Here is a 17,134-nt window from a genome sequence, read left to right on the forward strand (position 1 = left end):
GATTCACAGATGTTCTCAAGAATCTCAACCATTGTATCATGAAAGAATTGAATGTATCAAGGGATATGTCTAGCGCTAAGACTTATAAACTATATCTTCAGTTCGTTGAGGAATTGCATCAACCGCACTGATTATGTGCAAAGTTTTTGTTGTCTAACATATCCGGTGGAGGTAAGGATAAACAACTGACAATACTCAAAGAAGCAACAACGTCGAAATTACCCGTAGAAGTAGTGAATCGGTATGGCAGCATAAAAGACGACGACATTTTGGAATGCCTATTTTCAATGTCGGCTTGCTCAGACAGACGGACCTTGGGAGGAAACAAAATATCATATGCATGTGTCTTGCATAAAATAGGGGTGGCTACAATAGTATTGCATCACAAAAATATAGTAGACACATTCCTATCAAGAACAGGAAACAAAAGTCAAACTTCGTAATTGCTAGAGCCTAGAATGAATACAGTCTTTTTTTTCTTCTTTCTCATAAATTGCATTTTAATCAGCATGTTCATCTTTTCTCTCAAAAGTCTCATTCATTTTATCATTATCACTCTCCCTGTCTTTGGAGTTTAGCTATAAACAATAGTATACAACTTTCCAGCATCACCATCAAAGTTGTACTCCACCATCCTCACTGCTATATGTAACCATGATAGTAAAATTTGCTACCATGGGTGAAGAAACCATGAGGGTGGTTGATCAGGTCTACACAAAAAAAGCTAACATTAATATCATTGTGCACAGGGAACTAAAGAAATACATAAAGATAATATAAGATGGGACAAAACAACTAATATGCCTAAACAGTCTAAGTTCACATCTTTTAGAAGTACAGAAAATGTCAAACATTATAAAACTTTCCAACTTCCCAAAAAAACATAATTGTTAGTTGTAATAACATTCAAGACTTGCCAAAAATAGGGACAGAGTACTTTAATCACACGCTAGAGCTAATTTAGTAATTTTAAAAGAATTGATTGTTGAGGAGAAGTACCTTGGTTCCTCTTCCAGTTATATTTCAGCTTTATTGTATATTTGGAGAATATTAAGTACATCTCAATATAACCAAATTGTTCAAATCTGTCCCAACTCCAGATTCCAGTATCTAACTTCAGTTAAAGCCAGACAGGGAACCTGACGTGATTCGAACACTCAGTTAAAGCCAGACAGTGAATCTGATGTGATTCGAACACGCAACCTTTTGACATAGAGTTAGACGCGCTACCACTGCGCCACAGATTCATACTCGTGCACATAAATGACAGGATCCAAATAACTCAACTATATATATGAAACTGAAGACATATTTGTTGGGATACAACTAAATATGTGCAATATTCCAGATGCACGAAGACAAACACAGACTCGATCTAGGATGTACAAAAAAAAAAAATCTATTTAGTTAACAAAATGGATTGCTTTCAGTAGTCCCTTTGTCAAGCCTCGCCAGATAATTATGCATGTTGCGTAGAGTCTATAGACTAATGTCTGTCTCATTCATGTTTGACAACATGAGAGACCACAATACAGGCGAAGTGGACAAACCTGCAGTATTCCAAGTTGAGAGTAAACCTACGACAGAATAAAGAATTACCTCCCAGTAAGACCATATGGAGCGAGCAAAGGAGCATTGTATGAAGAGTTGGATGGTATCTTCCTCAAACAGACAACATAGGATACATACATTAGGTATGTAAGACCCATTAGTCGTGATAATGCAGACGAATCCAAAGCTCAGTTATACAAAAGCAGAAGCTGCACGACCAAGTATCTCATATGCCTTCATATCATCTAGTTGAGATTCGTGAGTCGTTAAATCATCAAGATGTGGTTCCTGCATAGTACACACCACTTGGCTATTCTTATCTGGTTCCAATATGTCTAAAAAACTTAGTTCTAAGCAGACAAGATTTGGAAGAAACACAATATATCATATTCATGCATTTGTCGACCATAATGAGATTGGAGAGAGGCTTCCCTTAATGTTCTACCTGAAACACAGGAAAATACATGTACACAGACGTCGACAACACAATCAAAGTCCAGTGAAAGTCGCCAATTAAACAATCTACCCAAAATACCAACAATGTGAGGCTAGGATGTAACCTATTGCTTATTGGAAGTGAGCAAATTTTAATAGTCATCTTTCGTGCTTACCAAGCCTATACCCCCTTACCCTAAAAGATCCCTAAAAGATGCCTTATGATTTTTCTCTAAAAGTGAGTAAATGGGGTTTAAGTTCTGTAACCTAGATTACTGCACGCTTCAGAAAAAATGGGAAAGTGCGAAACAAAAGGAAACACCTGTGAATTGCAAGTTCTATACTTTCTAATTTTTTCGAAACCTGTGTACTGTATTGCCAGGTTCCATGAGGTACCTTAAACCCCAGTAACTATTTGTCAAAGAAAAATCAGTAACCACTGTATCTTAGAAAAATCAGTAATCTTATAAAGTTAACCAAAAATTAAAAAATTAAATTCAAACACTATTCGTCCTCCGAACTCATTACCTTGAAGCAGCCATATGTAGGAACCAAGTGTATTACAATTAAAGAGGAAAATCATTATATGGAAGTACTTAACTTCTAAACTGCTATAGTATGCATGACCACATGTACAAAAGAAATGCCTTCAAACTGTCCAAGTTTGTATAAGCAATGAGAGCATAATACACTCAAATACCATCGATAATATCCAATTATATTATACATGCAGGAGCAACATAACTGAATTACATGTGAATCCAAAAACAATGTATCGAATGACCCTCAAAATTTGCAATGAAAGCAATATAAGAAAAAGCAATGCATGAATCAAGGACCCAAATTAGGCAACTTTTCATGATCAAACTTACGTTTGCTGAAGATGTTTGTGTTTTCCATGACCTCCCCAATGATCAGAAAAAAAAAATTCACTCAATATACTACACACCCAATTATCAGAAGAAAAAAAACGATAAAGAGTATATATACCCAGCCCAGAATCCACCGACTCAGCTGCACCTTCTCTAAGCTTTAGAGCCCCCGCGCCAAAACATAGAATAGGTTAAAACTTAAAAGAAAACGATCAAGACTACTCAGTTTTTAACCTTATAACCAAACCTAAAAAACAAATCAAAATCTTGCAAAGAATTCAAAGAAAATGATCACAAAGTAGAAACAGAAAATTAAAAAAACAAAAATTAGGGTAAAACAGAACTGTACATTATGGTACAGTAACCCATATTTACTAAGTTACAAACTACGTATAAACGGAAGAGTTGGGATTACCTTGGTACTTCTTCAAGGAGGTGGAGGAAACTGCTACCCGCATCTGTGATTAATTGGATCTATATTCATGCATGTCCAAATACAGAAGTGGTGGAATAGTAGATAAGTTGGTTGCGATATACACAGCCAGTCGTATATAATTGAGATTCGTCTATAAAGTCTAGGCATGCTGCATTGGAAACAAAAATACATCTCAAGTTCCTTTTCGAATTATACCAAGTCATACTGAACACTATATTAAAATGACGAAAAAGAAAATAGTGCACTTGAAAAAGTATATACTAACATCTCTGGCCGACGGTTGTGGACTGAGTAAAATATGGGGGTATGTGGCCAATGGAACTTTGTTGTATTTATCACATCAGAAGGACGATATGAGGGGAAAAAATTATTCTAATGGTTAAGATTTGGATGTGTTTGCTTTGGGATTGCTGGTTCAAAGACCCTATAACATCAATACATTTACCGAGACTATATAATCGGCATCTCACCAAATCAAAAGAGCGGAAGACGCACAGAGGGTTACAGTGCTCTTTGGTTGTGTTTATGACAAAACTGTGAAACTTTAAAATCTTAGCATGCTTGTGTGCTATTTAGGTGCCCCATATGCAGCAGCAAGCTCGGTGCTTGCTCTGGACAACAGTAATAAGAGTGAACAATAACACCCCCAATGAGGCTAACGATTCTAACTTTCCACACACGATTTAAATTGCAATCACAAACTAATAGGAAATAAAGAGAAAGCATATTATATATATAAATGTATGCACATAACAGATCAGATCAAGTATCTAAAATTAAGCAATTCATAACTAATCAATAAAAATTGATCCGGAAACCACCAAATCAATTACCCTTACCCACAACAAATAAAAATAAAGTAAAAAATTACTTTTACTTGATTGAAAGAGAATAAGCTTATCATTGAAGGTTACCAGAAATTTAATCTTAAACATCTTACCATTGACGCTTGTCTTCGTTGATCGTCTAACTTTGCAGCGGTAAATAGATTGTGTTCCATCAAAGAGTCACCGGAAATTTCCTGTTTGACGACAAAAAGTAACAGCCAAATTAGAGTAAGAATCATGTAGCATCAATGGACTTAGATATAAGTGAATGCAAAATGGAAGGTAAGGTATTTCAACATCAGAACCCTATCATACTCATATAAATCATTATCCATTCCGAATACTAAAATTCCCATCTCTCCAGCATTGGAGATATTTATATCTAACTGAACATCCTCCAACAAAATTCAGAATCCTCGATTCGTCGTTTACCTTAATCTGACCGTGGTCCAGAACTAATTGCAAAAAAATTCGAAGGACCAAATAATGTCAAAAGAGCTCCAAGATTTTGTGAAGAACCGTATTCCTGCAAACACAAAAATTTGAACTTGATTCAAGTATCTTTCCATAAAACCCCCAAATAAAAACCTTGGAGATGTAGCTCCAGTTGAACATTATAGCTATTTAGAAATGCTTGAGATGTACAAAAGAACTTATACATGGCTAACCCAAGGTATACGTATCAGGAGCTGGCTAAGAACATATAGAATTATCAATTATAATTGTACCTGAGCTTACGCAATATAATGCTCATTCTGGAATGAAGACGCTAATAAGCTGTGTCTACTCGCTCCATTATCCGTCATAAATTTATAATTAGAGATCATTCATCTGGATAATGTATCAGCTAATGCAGTGCTCCTAAGATGCTCAACTTTTCTTCCTAGATATTCTGCAAACATAAAACGCATAAAGGATATTTAAATTTCAAAAATATAAATAGATAAGCAAGAATCCATTACTTCTGCACGACAGGGGAGAAGATTCGTAGTAGCAGATAATTTGTTACTGCTTAGGTAGAGAGAGCAGAGGGAGACTTACGCAGTTGTTCTCCATAGAAACATTCCAGTACTGTATAACATTCCAGCAGGTTTGCGGGTCAAAGATTGTGTTCTCCATAGAACCCCTGTGAGTCCAGAAAAACTTTGCATTGAGCTTCCATAATTCTCCATAATTCTAAATCCGGTAGGGAACACAAAGATAAGCATCTCATCATCAGCAAGATCATTAGGATTGATAACAACAATATATAGAAATAACAACAGTGAACTGAGAAAATATTCTTGAATTAATCAATATCAATTGGAAACTCATGAACAACAGAAAGAGACAGAATACTGGGCATCACTAATTCAACAAAAGCTTTTCTCTAACAACCCAATCTGATTCTAATCAATCTGTAATAAAAAAAAATACAGATTTAAAAATTCTAGGGTTTCCACATGTTTACCTTCTTCTTCCTTTCCTCTGCATCGTCTTTGTGATTAAACTCTGCCTCCTAAATTTCATCAGGTGTAACATCTTCAACTGAATACCCAATCTTTTATAATTCTGAAATCGAGATTGGGAAGCCAAAGTAACGAAGATTTAGACGGGAAAATATAATTCTTTTGTAAAGAAACCTAAAAAAATTTGATTCCCTTTGAATGATTGAACCATATGATATTTCTTCTGCAACGATTAAATAGAAATTATCCAGAAAACCCAAGATCAATGAAGCTTTAATTGATAGTAAAGTGGAGAACCTACGAAATTGAAGACTTCGGGAAATTTGAGAGCTGGCTTCACCCTAGAAACAAAAATCTGATGAAATACCCATTGTTTCTCAGTACACAAATCAAATCTGATGAAACACACATTGAAACAAAAATCAAACAATCGAACCAAACAGGAAATCAAGGGTCTAGGGTTTGTGTGAAGAGGGAAAACAATGAGAAAGAATTTCAGAGCAGACAGAAAACTCGATCAATGAGTTTGAAAGAATTAGTTTTCGTATAATACCATTTGCATTATTTGTTTTTTTTTTCTCCCATCGTTTTAGTAAGGTAAATCTCGTTTTATTTGCTTTTTTTTTTTTCCATCGTTTTAAATAAGTGTGCCCCCTATTATTCCCAGCGGTCCAAGTCAAATGAAATCCGGACGATCCCGACCGTGGGATGATAATTTTCGGTAAATCCTGTCCACTGATTGACTCTTTGATCAAGGAGACAAACACCACCTATTTTTATAACTATGATTGTGATTATGATGAACTCCATAGTTATGAGTAGCTAAAACAATCTTTGATTAAGGGTGATTTCAAAGCCCGAAATATGAACTCGTGATTGATATGCAATAGCTCGTTTTCTCGCAAGTTTAGTTATTGTTCGATTTCTACCATGCTAATAATGCTTATGGATTGTTCCTTAATTGTTTAAGTTCAAAATTAAATAGTTATGTCACAATCTTATTGCTAGTTTAGATTTTTTTCGACCCGTAATTGTCTAGAGAATTAAACACAAGTAGCAATATGTAAGGTATTGATGATGGGACTTTGTTAAGTACTCATATGTAGAAATTGACACTAGTAGGTGATTCATGCTTTTGAGTTCATCACTAGGAACAATCTTATCTCATAAAACTTACGGCATTTGTTTAAGTCCCAACTAGTAAGCGTACCTCTAGGAAACTTGGCAAGTAGAATCCGGTAGTCGAGCGCTTCCGTATCCGGTGAGCTTAGGAGATAATAACGGGATAGTTGGGCGTACTAATTATCCTATGGTTGTTAGTAACAAGATAATGCAAAGAACGTGCTATATATCGATTTGGTTTATGTTTCGTGGTCGAGAATGATTCCTTAATCAATTCCATCTCATATTTGAATACAACTTTACAATTTTCAGAATTTCTATAACAAAACAATCTTGCTAAGAGTATTTGCATAACAACTTTTGCTCAAATACCTCCCTTGGGACGAATCTGCTTTCATATATTACTTGCTAGTATAAAGAAAAGTAGAAAATATTATTTGCGAGTTTGACACCTCGTCACATCCTGGTGGGATCAGAGACGTAGGAGCATAACTGTACCTTGGATCAGTGTGAGATTGATTGGGGTTCAACTACAGTCCAGACCGAAGTTAATTTGGAGTAGGCTAGTGTCTATAACGGCTTAATACACTGTGTGTTCAAACTGGACTAGGTCCCGGGGTTTTTCTGCATTTGCGGTTTCCTCGTTAACAAAATTATGGTGTCTGTGTTATTTCTTTTCCGCATTATATTTTGTTATATAATTGAAATATCACAGGTTGTGCGTTGTTCAATCATTAAAATATCCGACCTTTTGGTTGTTGATTTAAATTGATTGACACTTGGATATTGGTCTTTGGTACCATCCAAGTTATCTCTCTAGTATTTGATAAAGACTCGCAGATTTCTATTTGCTTGAGTATATATCAAATCGAAAGATTGAGATATAAACTCTTTGATATACTTTTTATCTAGATTGAGTCTGACTGTCTAGTTGATTCTCTAGAAAGTATATTGGAGTTTGTCCATATAGATTGCTAAGCGAAATATTGGGAGTGGTTGTTGTACCCCCACTTTTTCAATTGGTATCAGAGCAGGCAAACACGTTTAAGATCTTACAAGTCTGTGTTTGTAGCGATCTGACTCTATGGACAGAGGTGCTATATCAATTAACGTACCACCAGTCTTCGATGGTTCAAATTAACCATGGTGGAAAGTTGCTATGCGCGCTTTTCTTCAAGCTCACGACTTTCGAGTATGGGTACATGTTATTAATGGCTATGATCCTCCGGTTAATACAAAAGGCGATGTATCTATACCTAAGGATGTTGGTAGTTATAGTCCAGAAGAAATTCATGCTGCAAAGCAAAATTCTGAAGGCTTAAATACTATCAGACAGGCCATTACCCCAGAACTTCAGCATTATGTGTCTGCTTGCACTAAGTCTAAAGATGCCTGGGATATTTTAGAAACTACCTTTGAAGTCAACAAATACGTTTCTAAGAAGTATATCATTGATGGAGGAAATAACCTCAACACTCTTTCCGAAAATATTTCTTTTGGAAAAGTAAGAATTTTTGATCAAAATTCTGTTCAAACTGTTGCATTCAATGTTGTTTCTGACACAAGTAAATCATGTACCTTATCTTGTGCTGATGAATGCTGTTCAGATGGTATCTGGTTTGAAAAACCATTGATAACAGAAAAGATCAAAGAATTTGTAAAAAGAAGCATTAGACGTGACGAACATCTTTTGTCAGCCTTCACTGCTAATGATTCCGTGAAGAAACTAGAATCATTAATGCAGGTGAAAAATCTTGAGATAGACTGTCTTAATGATAAATTCACCAGAACCATTGCTCTAAAGGAGAAAGAGATTAATACTCTTAAAGATGATCTACAAAGATTGTCTGGAAGCTCTGACAAGATCTCAGCAATGTTATTTGGTCAGAAGTCCTTTGGAAACACTAATGGTTTAAGATTTAAAAGCAAGTGTGCAGACATTGTTAACCCAGTTGTTTTTATTGATCAGGGAAAAATAAAGGTTGACTGTTGTGTTAAACAGAAGGCACCTCAACAAGACAAAGGAGTGATCTATTCATTTTGTGGACACGCAAATCATGTTCAAAGTATGTGCTGGAGATTCAGAAGGATCAATAAGAATCTCTCTAAACTGCAGAAGAACATGCAAAAGATGAGTCTGGATAATCATCGTGGCTCCCATAAAACTAGTGTTTCCAGAATCAAAAGAGGTAGGAATTCTGTTTACACGACAAACCTTGGTAAATCACTATGTGATAAACAAGGAGAGTGTTTGGCTCACAAAGTCTCTATCTAATGTTAGAGACGTTCGCATCCTCATCTTTAACTTGAGAAAATGGGGTTCTGCGTCTTTGTGGCTCAAGTAGTGTATTTTTTGTTGTTAAGAAAATATTCTCCTAACAATATAGATATTGATTCTCTAAACTACGGAAGACTTGTTCCTTTAGGTTTTAGACGCTCACTAGTCTATTTATTTCATTTGTAGACTTTTTTCTTTCTTCCCTAAAAAGATACAGTTTCATGGCTCCAGTAACTAGAGGCATCACAAGCAGAGATGCAGTCGAAGCAATCAATGTGTATCTTTGTAAGAGAATCTCTTCCTCAAGGGTGAAGAAAGTGAAGACTACAAATTATGGAGAAGGTTTTTCCTCTAACTACCTCTTGTCTTTTTATCAGCTTGATGATAACTTCAGGGGTATGGTGAAAGACTTCATCAATAGAAGAAACAATTTAAAATCTCAAATTGTTTCGTCTTTAGAATAGATAGCTCACTGTGAACAAATGTTGCCTCTTTCAAAGAACACCTTGTGTGAGCTAAAGAGAGAACTTAGTTAGTTGACTGATATTTCTGAAGATTTGGAGGAATTGAACGATCCCATCATCAATGAGTTTTTCAATAATGAGAAGGAATTCTCTGTAGAGGCTCTGAGAAAGATCTACAACGACTAGTAAGTCTTCGAATAAGAATTTTATTTTCTTTTTTTGTTAGAAGAATAACTAGAGTTTGGAATAGCCATTATTGTGATTACACATAGCTATGTCCAGCGTTTTCATCTTCATGTTTTTAGATTTATTGGTTAAATTCTAAATTTGTTTGGAGGATGATTTTTGCAGTATTAGTCTTTATGGTTTTATATATTGCAATATTGTTATGGGATATGTGTGTTTGCGTCCGTGAACTATGATTGTCCCATACCTTTTCAAAAGTAAAGTCTTTCGCATGTCAATATGCATGTATTGATAAAAGAATGAATAAACTTTTGACAAATACAAAATTTAAGCCTATTATATAAATATTTGATGGAAGATAGCTTAAAATCTTTTGTTTGCAAGGATTATGTCTATTGAATATCGTTATGCAAATAGTGTTGATCCATAATTATTGTTTTATTTGTTTTTCATGATACATTGTACCTTGTGTTTATTTATGATACGATTGTTTGCAACTGATTTTGGGGGAATTTCTATTGCAACATCCACATATTGTGACAGAAACCCAAATTTGAAATTTACAAAAATTGAACAGCAACTGATGAGATGTAAATTTTAGGTAATGTATGAAGTTCTCGCAATACACAAGCAATTGCTTTACTAGTTTTTACCTTCACAAAGCTGAAATTGTTAAGTGATCCAAAACTTGTTTACCTTGTCAACATAAATTGCCACCCGACCCAAACACTGTCCCATGATTTAGAAAATTTCCTGGTGACAAGGTAAATAAATTTTGGAATGGTTTTATTAGCTTCAGATTTCGGGTGACACATCAGTTCTACTTAGAATTTGGACTGTGGGTCCCATTCCAATTTCAATTTTTTTATTTTTATTTTATTATTTTATGACAATTTTCCAATTTCCATTGTATATGATATGGGCTTTGTTACTTGCCACAACTTGCACTGTGTAGAGTGTAGAGAGCCATCATGCACTTGCAAAGCTCAATTTGCTCACTACTTGACTTTGGAGTTCAGACACTGACAAGAGATGAGATCAGTTTTGGGACCATTTCTTGTTTCACTATCTGAAAGAAAACAAAGTGCCTCCTTTTGGTGCATAGTGATGTTTGTTTTGTTATATTGAATTCAGTGTTCAAACAAAATAACAAATGACAGAAAAAACAACTACTCAAATTTATTCTTGGTGGCTCCAAATAACCCAAGCAAGTACCCTTTGTTGGACCTGCTATAAAGAAGAAAGAAAAAAAGCTAAAAAAAGTTTTCTATCCATTCCCATGTTTGCCTACCAACATAATTCAACAACAATAACCTTCAGAGAAAGAGATCGAGCCACCGGCCGGTTACATATCTGAAGAGAACATTTAGTTCTCTATTCTCTATTCTTCAGTAAATTATCTTCGGCTACACCTTTAATAACACCACCAATCTCCATTTTGTAGAGAAAGTTCAACCTGTAAAAACTGTATTCTCATTCCACTTTTCCCTTGTCGAACGTTGTGAGTATAACTTCTTACTGTGCTTTGTATGAAAAATGCTGTGGCCTCAACCACTAATTCACTCATTCTGGCAGTCTGCACTACTGATATCACCCCATCGAACATTATACTTAGCTGAAAGATAATGAGCGCCAACAGGTCCTCGACTACCATAAGGATACAACTCAGGGACTATCTTCTTCTCCTCTAGCTCTTTCAGCAGAGGTGTGAAGAGGGCCCATGCAGCATCCAGTTCGTCACTCCTGATGAACAAACGTCGTTCTCCTTCAATTGCATCAAGTAACAGTCTCTCGTAAGCATCTGGAATCTCCTTGGAGTATCTATGAATACCAACACAAAATGCCCATTAGTATACCAAAAGGACAGTCACTTAAATTAGACGATATTATATGGTAGCTACATGTGGGTTACAATTTTATTGCACTTCTCTTACAGAAATGTTCTTAACCAATATTAACTTAAAAGCTCGGAAAATCTGAGGGCAATCATTTAACATCAGCTTAAGGAGGAAGTCCAGGAGATATGATGACACTTATATAATGTGCAAATGAGGATGCAAAAATTACCAGATTGAGCACTCTAAAACAAATTAACAGTGGCATCATAATCAATCATCCCTGAGTTACAAAGTTCGTAACTATGTCACTATCTGTAGGTTCCAGAAGTTTAGATAGGTACCTTGCTGCATAATGAAGGTTTAGATTACTGCGGTCCAACTTCATGCCCAAACCAGGGACTTTGTTGTTGATTTTCAAGTAAATAGCTTCATCAGGCTGCACTCTGATGACAAGTTCATTTGTTGCTCGGTCCAGGTCCATTCCAAAATTCTTCTTGTACAAATTACCAGGAACATGCCTGAACTGTACCCTGATCTCTGCTCTGTGAAGAAAGAACCATTTCAAGAATGTCACTTTTGGGGATCAAGAAAATATATGTGCGGATACGTGAAGGTACTAAAGCTGTATTAGATGGATCCTGAATATTGTATAGTTCATGTTTAAATAGGTCTTAGAATAACCTTCAGGACAATACAGGTACAGTATTGGCACATTAGGTTCATCTAGATTTGAAAGTTACCTTCTAGTATGTAAGGCTTTCCCAGCTTTCATTAAAAAGGGAACTCCATCCCATCTGGCATTATCTATAAAGAGTGCAGCCGCTGCAAATGTCGGGGTTATGCTATTTTTAGGTACTGTCTCATCATCTGTGTAGCCTGGATAGTTAATACCCCCCTTAGTGCAACTCTTATACTGTCCAACCACCACGTTGTCAAGTTGCAAAGGCCTCATTGAGCGTAGAACTTTTACCTAAGACATACCACTCAAGTTAGCAGCAAGCGAGTACAAAACATTCCATACTGTAAAAGCAAAGGTTAATGTGAATTGGACCAATTGGTACCTTTTCATTTCTGATGTCTTCAGCATCCAAACTGACAGGAGTCTCCATGGCGAAAAGGGCTAATATTTGAAGCAGATGGTTCTGCATAATGTCTCTTATAATACCATAACTGTCGAAGTACCTGAACAAGACAGAAGCATTGAAAATGATCATGAACTATTTTAATAAAACAAAACCCAGTTCAAGCCATTTCAAAATCTCAGCTTACCCTCCTCGTCCTTCAGTACCGAAGTCTTCTGAGAAGATAAATTGAACATTCCTTATGTATTGTCTTGACCATAAAGGTTCAAAGATAAGATTGGAGAAACGAAGAACAGAAAGGTTTTCCACTAGTTCCTTCCCCAAATAGTGATCAATTCTGCAAACAAAATACCACAGTTCTCATGTTAGAGATCAAATTCCTCGTGAAAGAGAAAAAAATAAATTCAAGTCTGGCTTGCCCCAACCTGAAAATTTGATCCTCCACTAAGTACTCCTTTAAGCCTCTTGTTAAAGCAGCAGAGGATTCAGAGTCTCGGCCGAAGGGCTTCTCAACAATGACCCTAGTCCAGCCATTAGATGAAGATGCTGAGCAGCTTGCAGATTTTACAACATTTATAAATATATTTGGAGGGATCGATAGATAGAAAAGACGGTTTGAAACCCTTGCACCCTGATTAACCAATTTATCAATGTCAATTTATGAAACTAGAACACACCACAGACGAAGAACCAAAATAGCGACAAGCTATAGCAATTTCATCATTCTTTCTCCCAATTTCATTATTATGTAAAATGAAAGGCATGCCATAGTACAACAGTAACATTTTCCCTCAGTAATATAGAAATTGAAACACTAAAGTTGCTAGGAATTTCAATCCAGGACAGTTTAAAACTACTTCCAGATATGTCTCATCCCATAAAGACAAAAGAACAACACCTATATTAAACAACCAACAGCTAAGTTGCAATTTTAAAGTTTAAACTCCTAGCAAATTAATCTTATCACTCATTAGTTGTACAAAACTAAACATATGCCCATAAAACCTATGTCACTTAACATACATTAAAAGTAGTCTTACCGAAGAGCAAGGAGACAGTAGTGGGACCAAACACTTAGATGCCGAGTTATTCATTTATTAAACTTAAACATAAGAACAATAAAACACCATTACATTACCTCATGCTCCTTCAGCTTCTTGTCTAGCTCCTTGAAATTGTTCTCCGAGTCATACTGACCAGAATGGTAGAAGCATCTTGCTAAGAACTGCTCCATCTTTTCACTACAGTTCTCCCTGAAATCCAAAAGGTATTCTCATTAAATACAGCAAAGTACCACAGCAAACTCATTATCTTTCAACAAACTTATATAAGAAGTCGAACCCACAACCTTGACAAGAATGCAATCCGTAGACATTACAGACCTTTTATCAATTCTGCAAGTAAGAGTCCTGCTAACCATGTCTCGTAGTTCCTCATCAGTCATCTTACTCCGAGCATATCCGAACACAGTGAAATGCTACAATTACAGAACCACATACACACATTCAGTTCAAATTGCATCGAAACACTTTCAAGTCTACAACAAACTAGAGTTACTAGACTTAGGATGCATCGAGTTTTAACAAAAAAAGCCGAACCTTGGGTAAACAATCTTCGTAATAAAGTGCGAAAAGGGCAGGAAATATCTTCTTCTTAGCAAGGTCACCTGAAGCTCCAACTACAGTGATACTAACTGTCTCATTTTCATCGGGAATTGAACCAACAACATTAAGTATTTCTTCTTCCACTGATAAACCACCCACTTTCGCTTTTTCCTCCTTGACAGGAATTACATTTTCAAGTAATGGTGTTGTTTTAGCAGTCACTGCACCTAAAAACCATTTAATTAACCTAATTAGCACCAATCTAATCTTCTTTCCACAAATTAAACCTAACACCACATAACAAATTTCATGAAGCTGATGCCTTTTTCAATAACCCAGATTCAAAAACAAAAAAATTGACGAAAATTAATAAAACCCGGATTAGAAAACACTAAATTAGATGGAAAATTATTAAAACCCAGATTCAAAATGCACCTAAAATCAGCTAAAAATGGAAACTTTGAAGAGAACACATATCTCAAAAAATAAAGAAAAATACCAACCATCTTGCATGTTGACAACATTCCAATATCGAGGTGATGATAAAGAGATCTTCTTAGGTAAGAATCTCTTAGATACTGAAGAAATTGATACACTGCGTACATAATTCCCAGATGAAGAAGAAGAAGGAGAATAGAGTGAGGATGATGACGAAGATGAATAACAAGTTGATGAAGAAAGGGCTGCCATTATTGAATTAAGATTAAGAAAGGGGTTGTTGCAGGTGCTCTGTTTCAAAATGGTACGTTTCAATTGCTCTGTTTTAATAAGGAGTTGAAATTTCTAAAGAGAGAGAGGAAAAGAGGAGAGCTTTGGAGGCATCGAAGGTTTAAGGCCCTTGAGATCCTCGAAAGGTTGGTTACTTGATTGATTAATTGAGAAGAGAAGAAGGGACAAAGTTTAATTCAGTTTTAAAATGCAGGAGCTCTGTAGAACTGTTTGTTTGTTAAATTAGGTCATTGGCTTATATGCCTTCTGCTATTGTGTACCATAGGTGCCCCTTAACGTGAAATATGTAGGATGTTGTTAGTTTTGCTGTGTAGGATGTCAATTGGCAATTGCCGATCAGCAATTGGACCATGGTGACTGTTATCTTTAGGCGCTAGCTTCTATGTAGATTTGGTTCTGATTTGAAACCCTTTAACAGTGTGTAAGAGGAAGATTGTTCCCATCAATAGGGGCTCACGAAGTCACAAGTGACTGACGATATGGAGTTTCTTTTCTATCCTTTCTTTTGAATTCAGATGGTATTTACATCCTTGTAATCACATTGTACAAGAATACATTATTAACATTATCAAATACATTGAACATACGAGATATATGAATTATATTTCGTATCACAAAAATAAGTAGTATATTGCAGGACTCATGACCAGTATTAATACATGAATTTCGAAGACAAACCCTACGATATATTTTCTTTTTCAAATAAAAAAGGTTACATTAAAAAGGGAGAACTAAATCAATTACATAAACTTAAAGTTTTAAAGACTAGATTACATATGCATAATTATTCTCGGTTGTGGCCAAACCTACATATGTCAGTACAACGACCTTTCTCTCTCCTCATCCCCTATCTCCATTCTCCGATCACTGCATTTTTTCGAATTCTTAGATTTTGGATCCTCTTAGAATCCATAGATCCCTTTAGGTTTTCTTAGTTTCCTTTAGGTTTTTCCATAATCATGCATCCTGAACATCGTTACTCAAAAATTGATCGTAAGTTCTTCAGATTTATTTTCAGAAAACACATTCCTTCCTCACCCGTCATCTTGACTGAATTCTATTCTAACAGTTCAGCTCAAGGTATTTTTTCTTTGCCTCTTTCCAAATGTCTACACAACATAGTTTTTGAAGTTGTTAAGAACGGAGACGCTGCTAGGAAGAGTTGGAAACATGAAGACAACAAGATCTGGTTCATGGTCCACAAACAGTCTAATAAAAATGAATTTTATCACCGATCAAAAACAAATGAATATTATCTATTTATTTTCGTATCCATACCAAACCCCCAAGATAATCCTGTTTCATTTTATATTCCTTCTGGAAATTGTATTGAAGGATGGTTTTCATTTGTGAAAAGACGAGGGTACCCAAATATACCTCAATCTAAAAAAATTCCACCTATAAGTCCTTCTCCGAAAGTGATTGTCTATGGACTGAGTCGAGACAATACAACTAATCGGTTCACACTTCGTGTGATCGTCTATGGATACGAGATCGAGACAATACGACAACAAGATAACTTGTGTGATTGACTATGGATACAAGATCGAGACAATACAACAATGAAGTATGTTTACTTGATAAAAGGTTCGGACTTAACCAAACACAATAAGATTGCTATCAAGTAAATAGGAATTAACGTTTGTGTATTTTACTTCTAATTATAATAAAATAATTATAATTGCTGAAATAGAAAAGTAAAAGACACAACAAGATTTTGTTAACGAGGAAACCGCAAATGCAGAAAAACCCCGGGACCTTGTCCAGAATTGAATACTCGCAGGATTAAGCCGCTATATAAAATCTAAACCAACTTCGTATAGTTGAGACCAAGCAACTAAACCTATAGTTCACCTAGTTCCGTCTGTATCCCTGCGCCTCCAACTTGCAATAAGTCACGCACTTGGAATAATTCCTTTGGTTCGTATTCCAAACAGTAAAGGAACAATAAATCTGTTCAGTAACATCTCTTTTCAACCACGTGATATGAGTTTGATAAAAGGCTCTTCCGTTTATCCCAATAAACTCCTTAGTCAGGTCAAATAACAATTACCAAAGTAATTGTCAATATTTTGCAATCAATACTTTGAATCACAAAGAATTGTATTGATGCCGATCTACTCAACTAATCAATCAAATCTATCACAAAGATAAACCGGTTATAGTTGGATCCTTTTCAGCCGAAACAAGTTTTGTGCACACCAAAGATTATGAACCCAAATATTTTCGTTGTCTTCAAATCATCTTTGATCTTCAATAAAC

General features: G+C 35.6%; 1 protein-coding gene and 1 long non-coding RNA gene across 8 annotated transcripts; both read right to left on the minus strand.

Annotated features, from left to right (window-relative positions):
• Positions 1-314: 314 nt before the first annotated feature.
• Positions 315-6,166, minus strand: LOC113281004. 7 transcript variants are annotated; one of them, XR_003325879.1, is made up of 9 exons: positions 5,871-6,166; positions 5,572-5,672; positions 5,163-5,297; positions 4,850-5,013; positions 4,554-4,647; positions 4,235-4,315; positions 3,274-3,442; positions 1,000-1,839; positions 315-710 (listed from the first exon to the last, which is right to left on the minus strand). It is a non-coding gene; the product is annotated as an uncharacterized LOC113281004 (long non-coding RNA). The 7 variants fall into 7 exon arrangements; XR_003325880.1 differs by having other exon boundaries at positions 1,000-1,139; positions 1,600-1,839; positions 5,572-6,166; XR_003325877.1 differs by having other exon boundaries at positions 1,000-1,232; positions 1,600-1,839; positions 5,572-6,166.
• Positions 6,167-10,773: 4,607 nt separating this feature from the next.
• LOC113281005 (glucose-6-phosphate 1-dehydrogenase, chloroplastic-like) lies at positions 10,774-15,067 on the minus strand. Its single transcript, XM_026529634.1, has 10 exons — positions 14,647-15,067; positions 14,138-14,370; positions 13,922-14,016; positions 13,678-13,792; positions 12,965-13,170; positions 12,727-12,876; positions 12,519-12,639; positions 12,198-12,427; positions 11,799-11,999; positions 10,774-11,440 (listed from the first exon to the last, which is right to left on the minus strand). Exons 1-10 carry the CDS (start codon positions 14,831-14,833, stop codon positions 11,179-11,181), a joined length of 1,800 nt encoding a protein of 599 aa, XP_026385419.1. The 5' UTR covers positions 14,834-15,067; the 3' UTR covers positions 10,774-11,178.
• Between the last annotated feature and the right edge of the window lie 2,067 nt (positions 15,068-17,134).

The sequence above is a fragment of the Papaver somniferum genome, chromosome 5, assembly GCF_003573695.1.
Source record: "Papaver somniferum cultivar HN1 chromosome 5, ASM357369v1, whole genome shotgun sequence".
NCBI lineage: Eukaryota > Viridiplantae > Streptophyta > Magnoliopsida > Ranunculales > Papaveraceae > Papaver > Papaver somniferum.

Excerpts from the sequence above, each read along its gene's own strand:
- LOC113281005 (XM_026529634.1), bottom strand. The coding sequence starts at position 14,833 with ATGGCAGCCCTTTCTTCATCAACTTGTTATTCATCTTCGTCATCATCC. Across the intron at positions 14,017-14,137 it reads ACGAAGATTGTTTACCCAAG|CATTTCACTGTGTTCGGATA; the intron begins GTTCGGCTTTTT and ends CTGTAATTGTAG. Across the intron at positions 13,793-13,921 it reads ACTTGCAGAATTGATAAAAG|GGAGAACTGTAGTGAAAAGA; the intron begins GTCTGTAATGTC and ends TTTGGATTTCAG.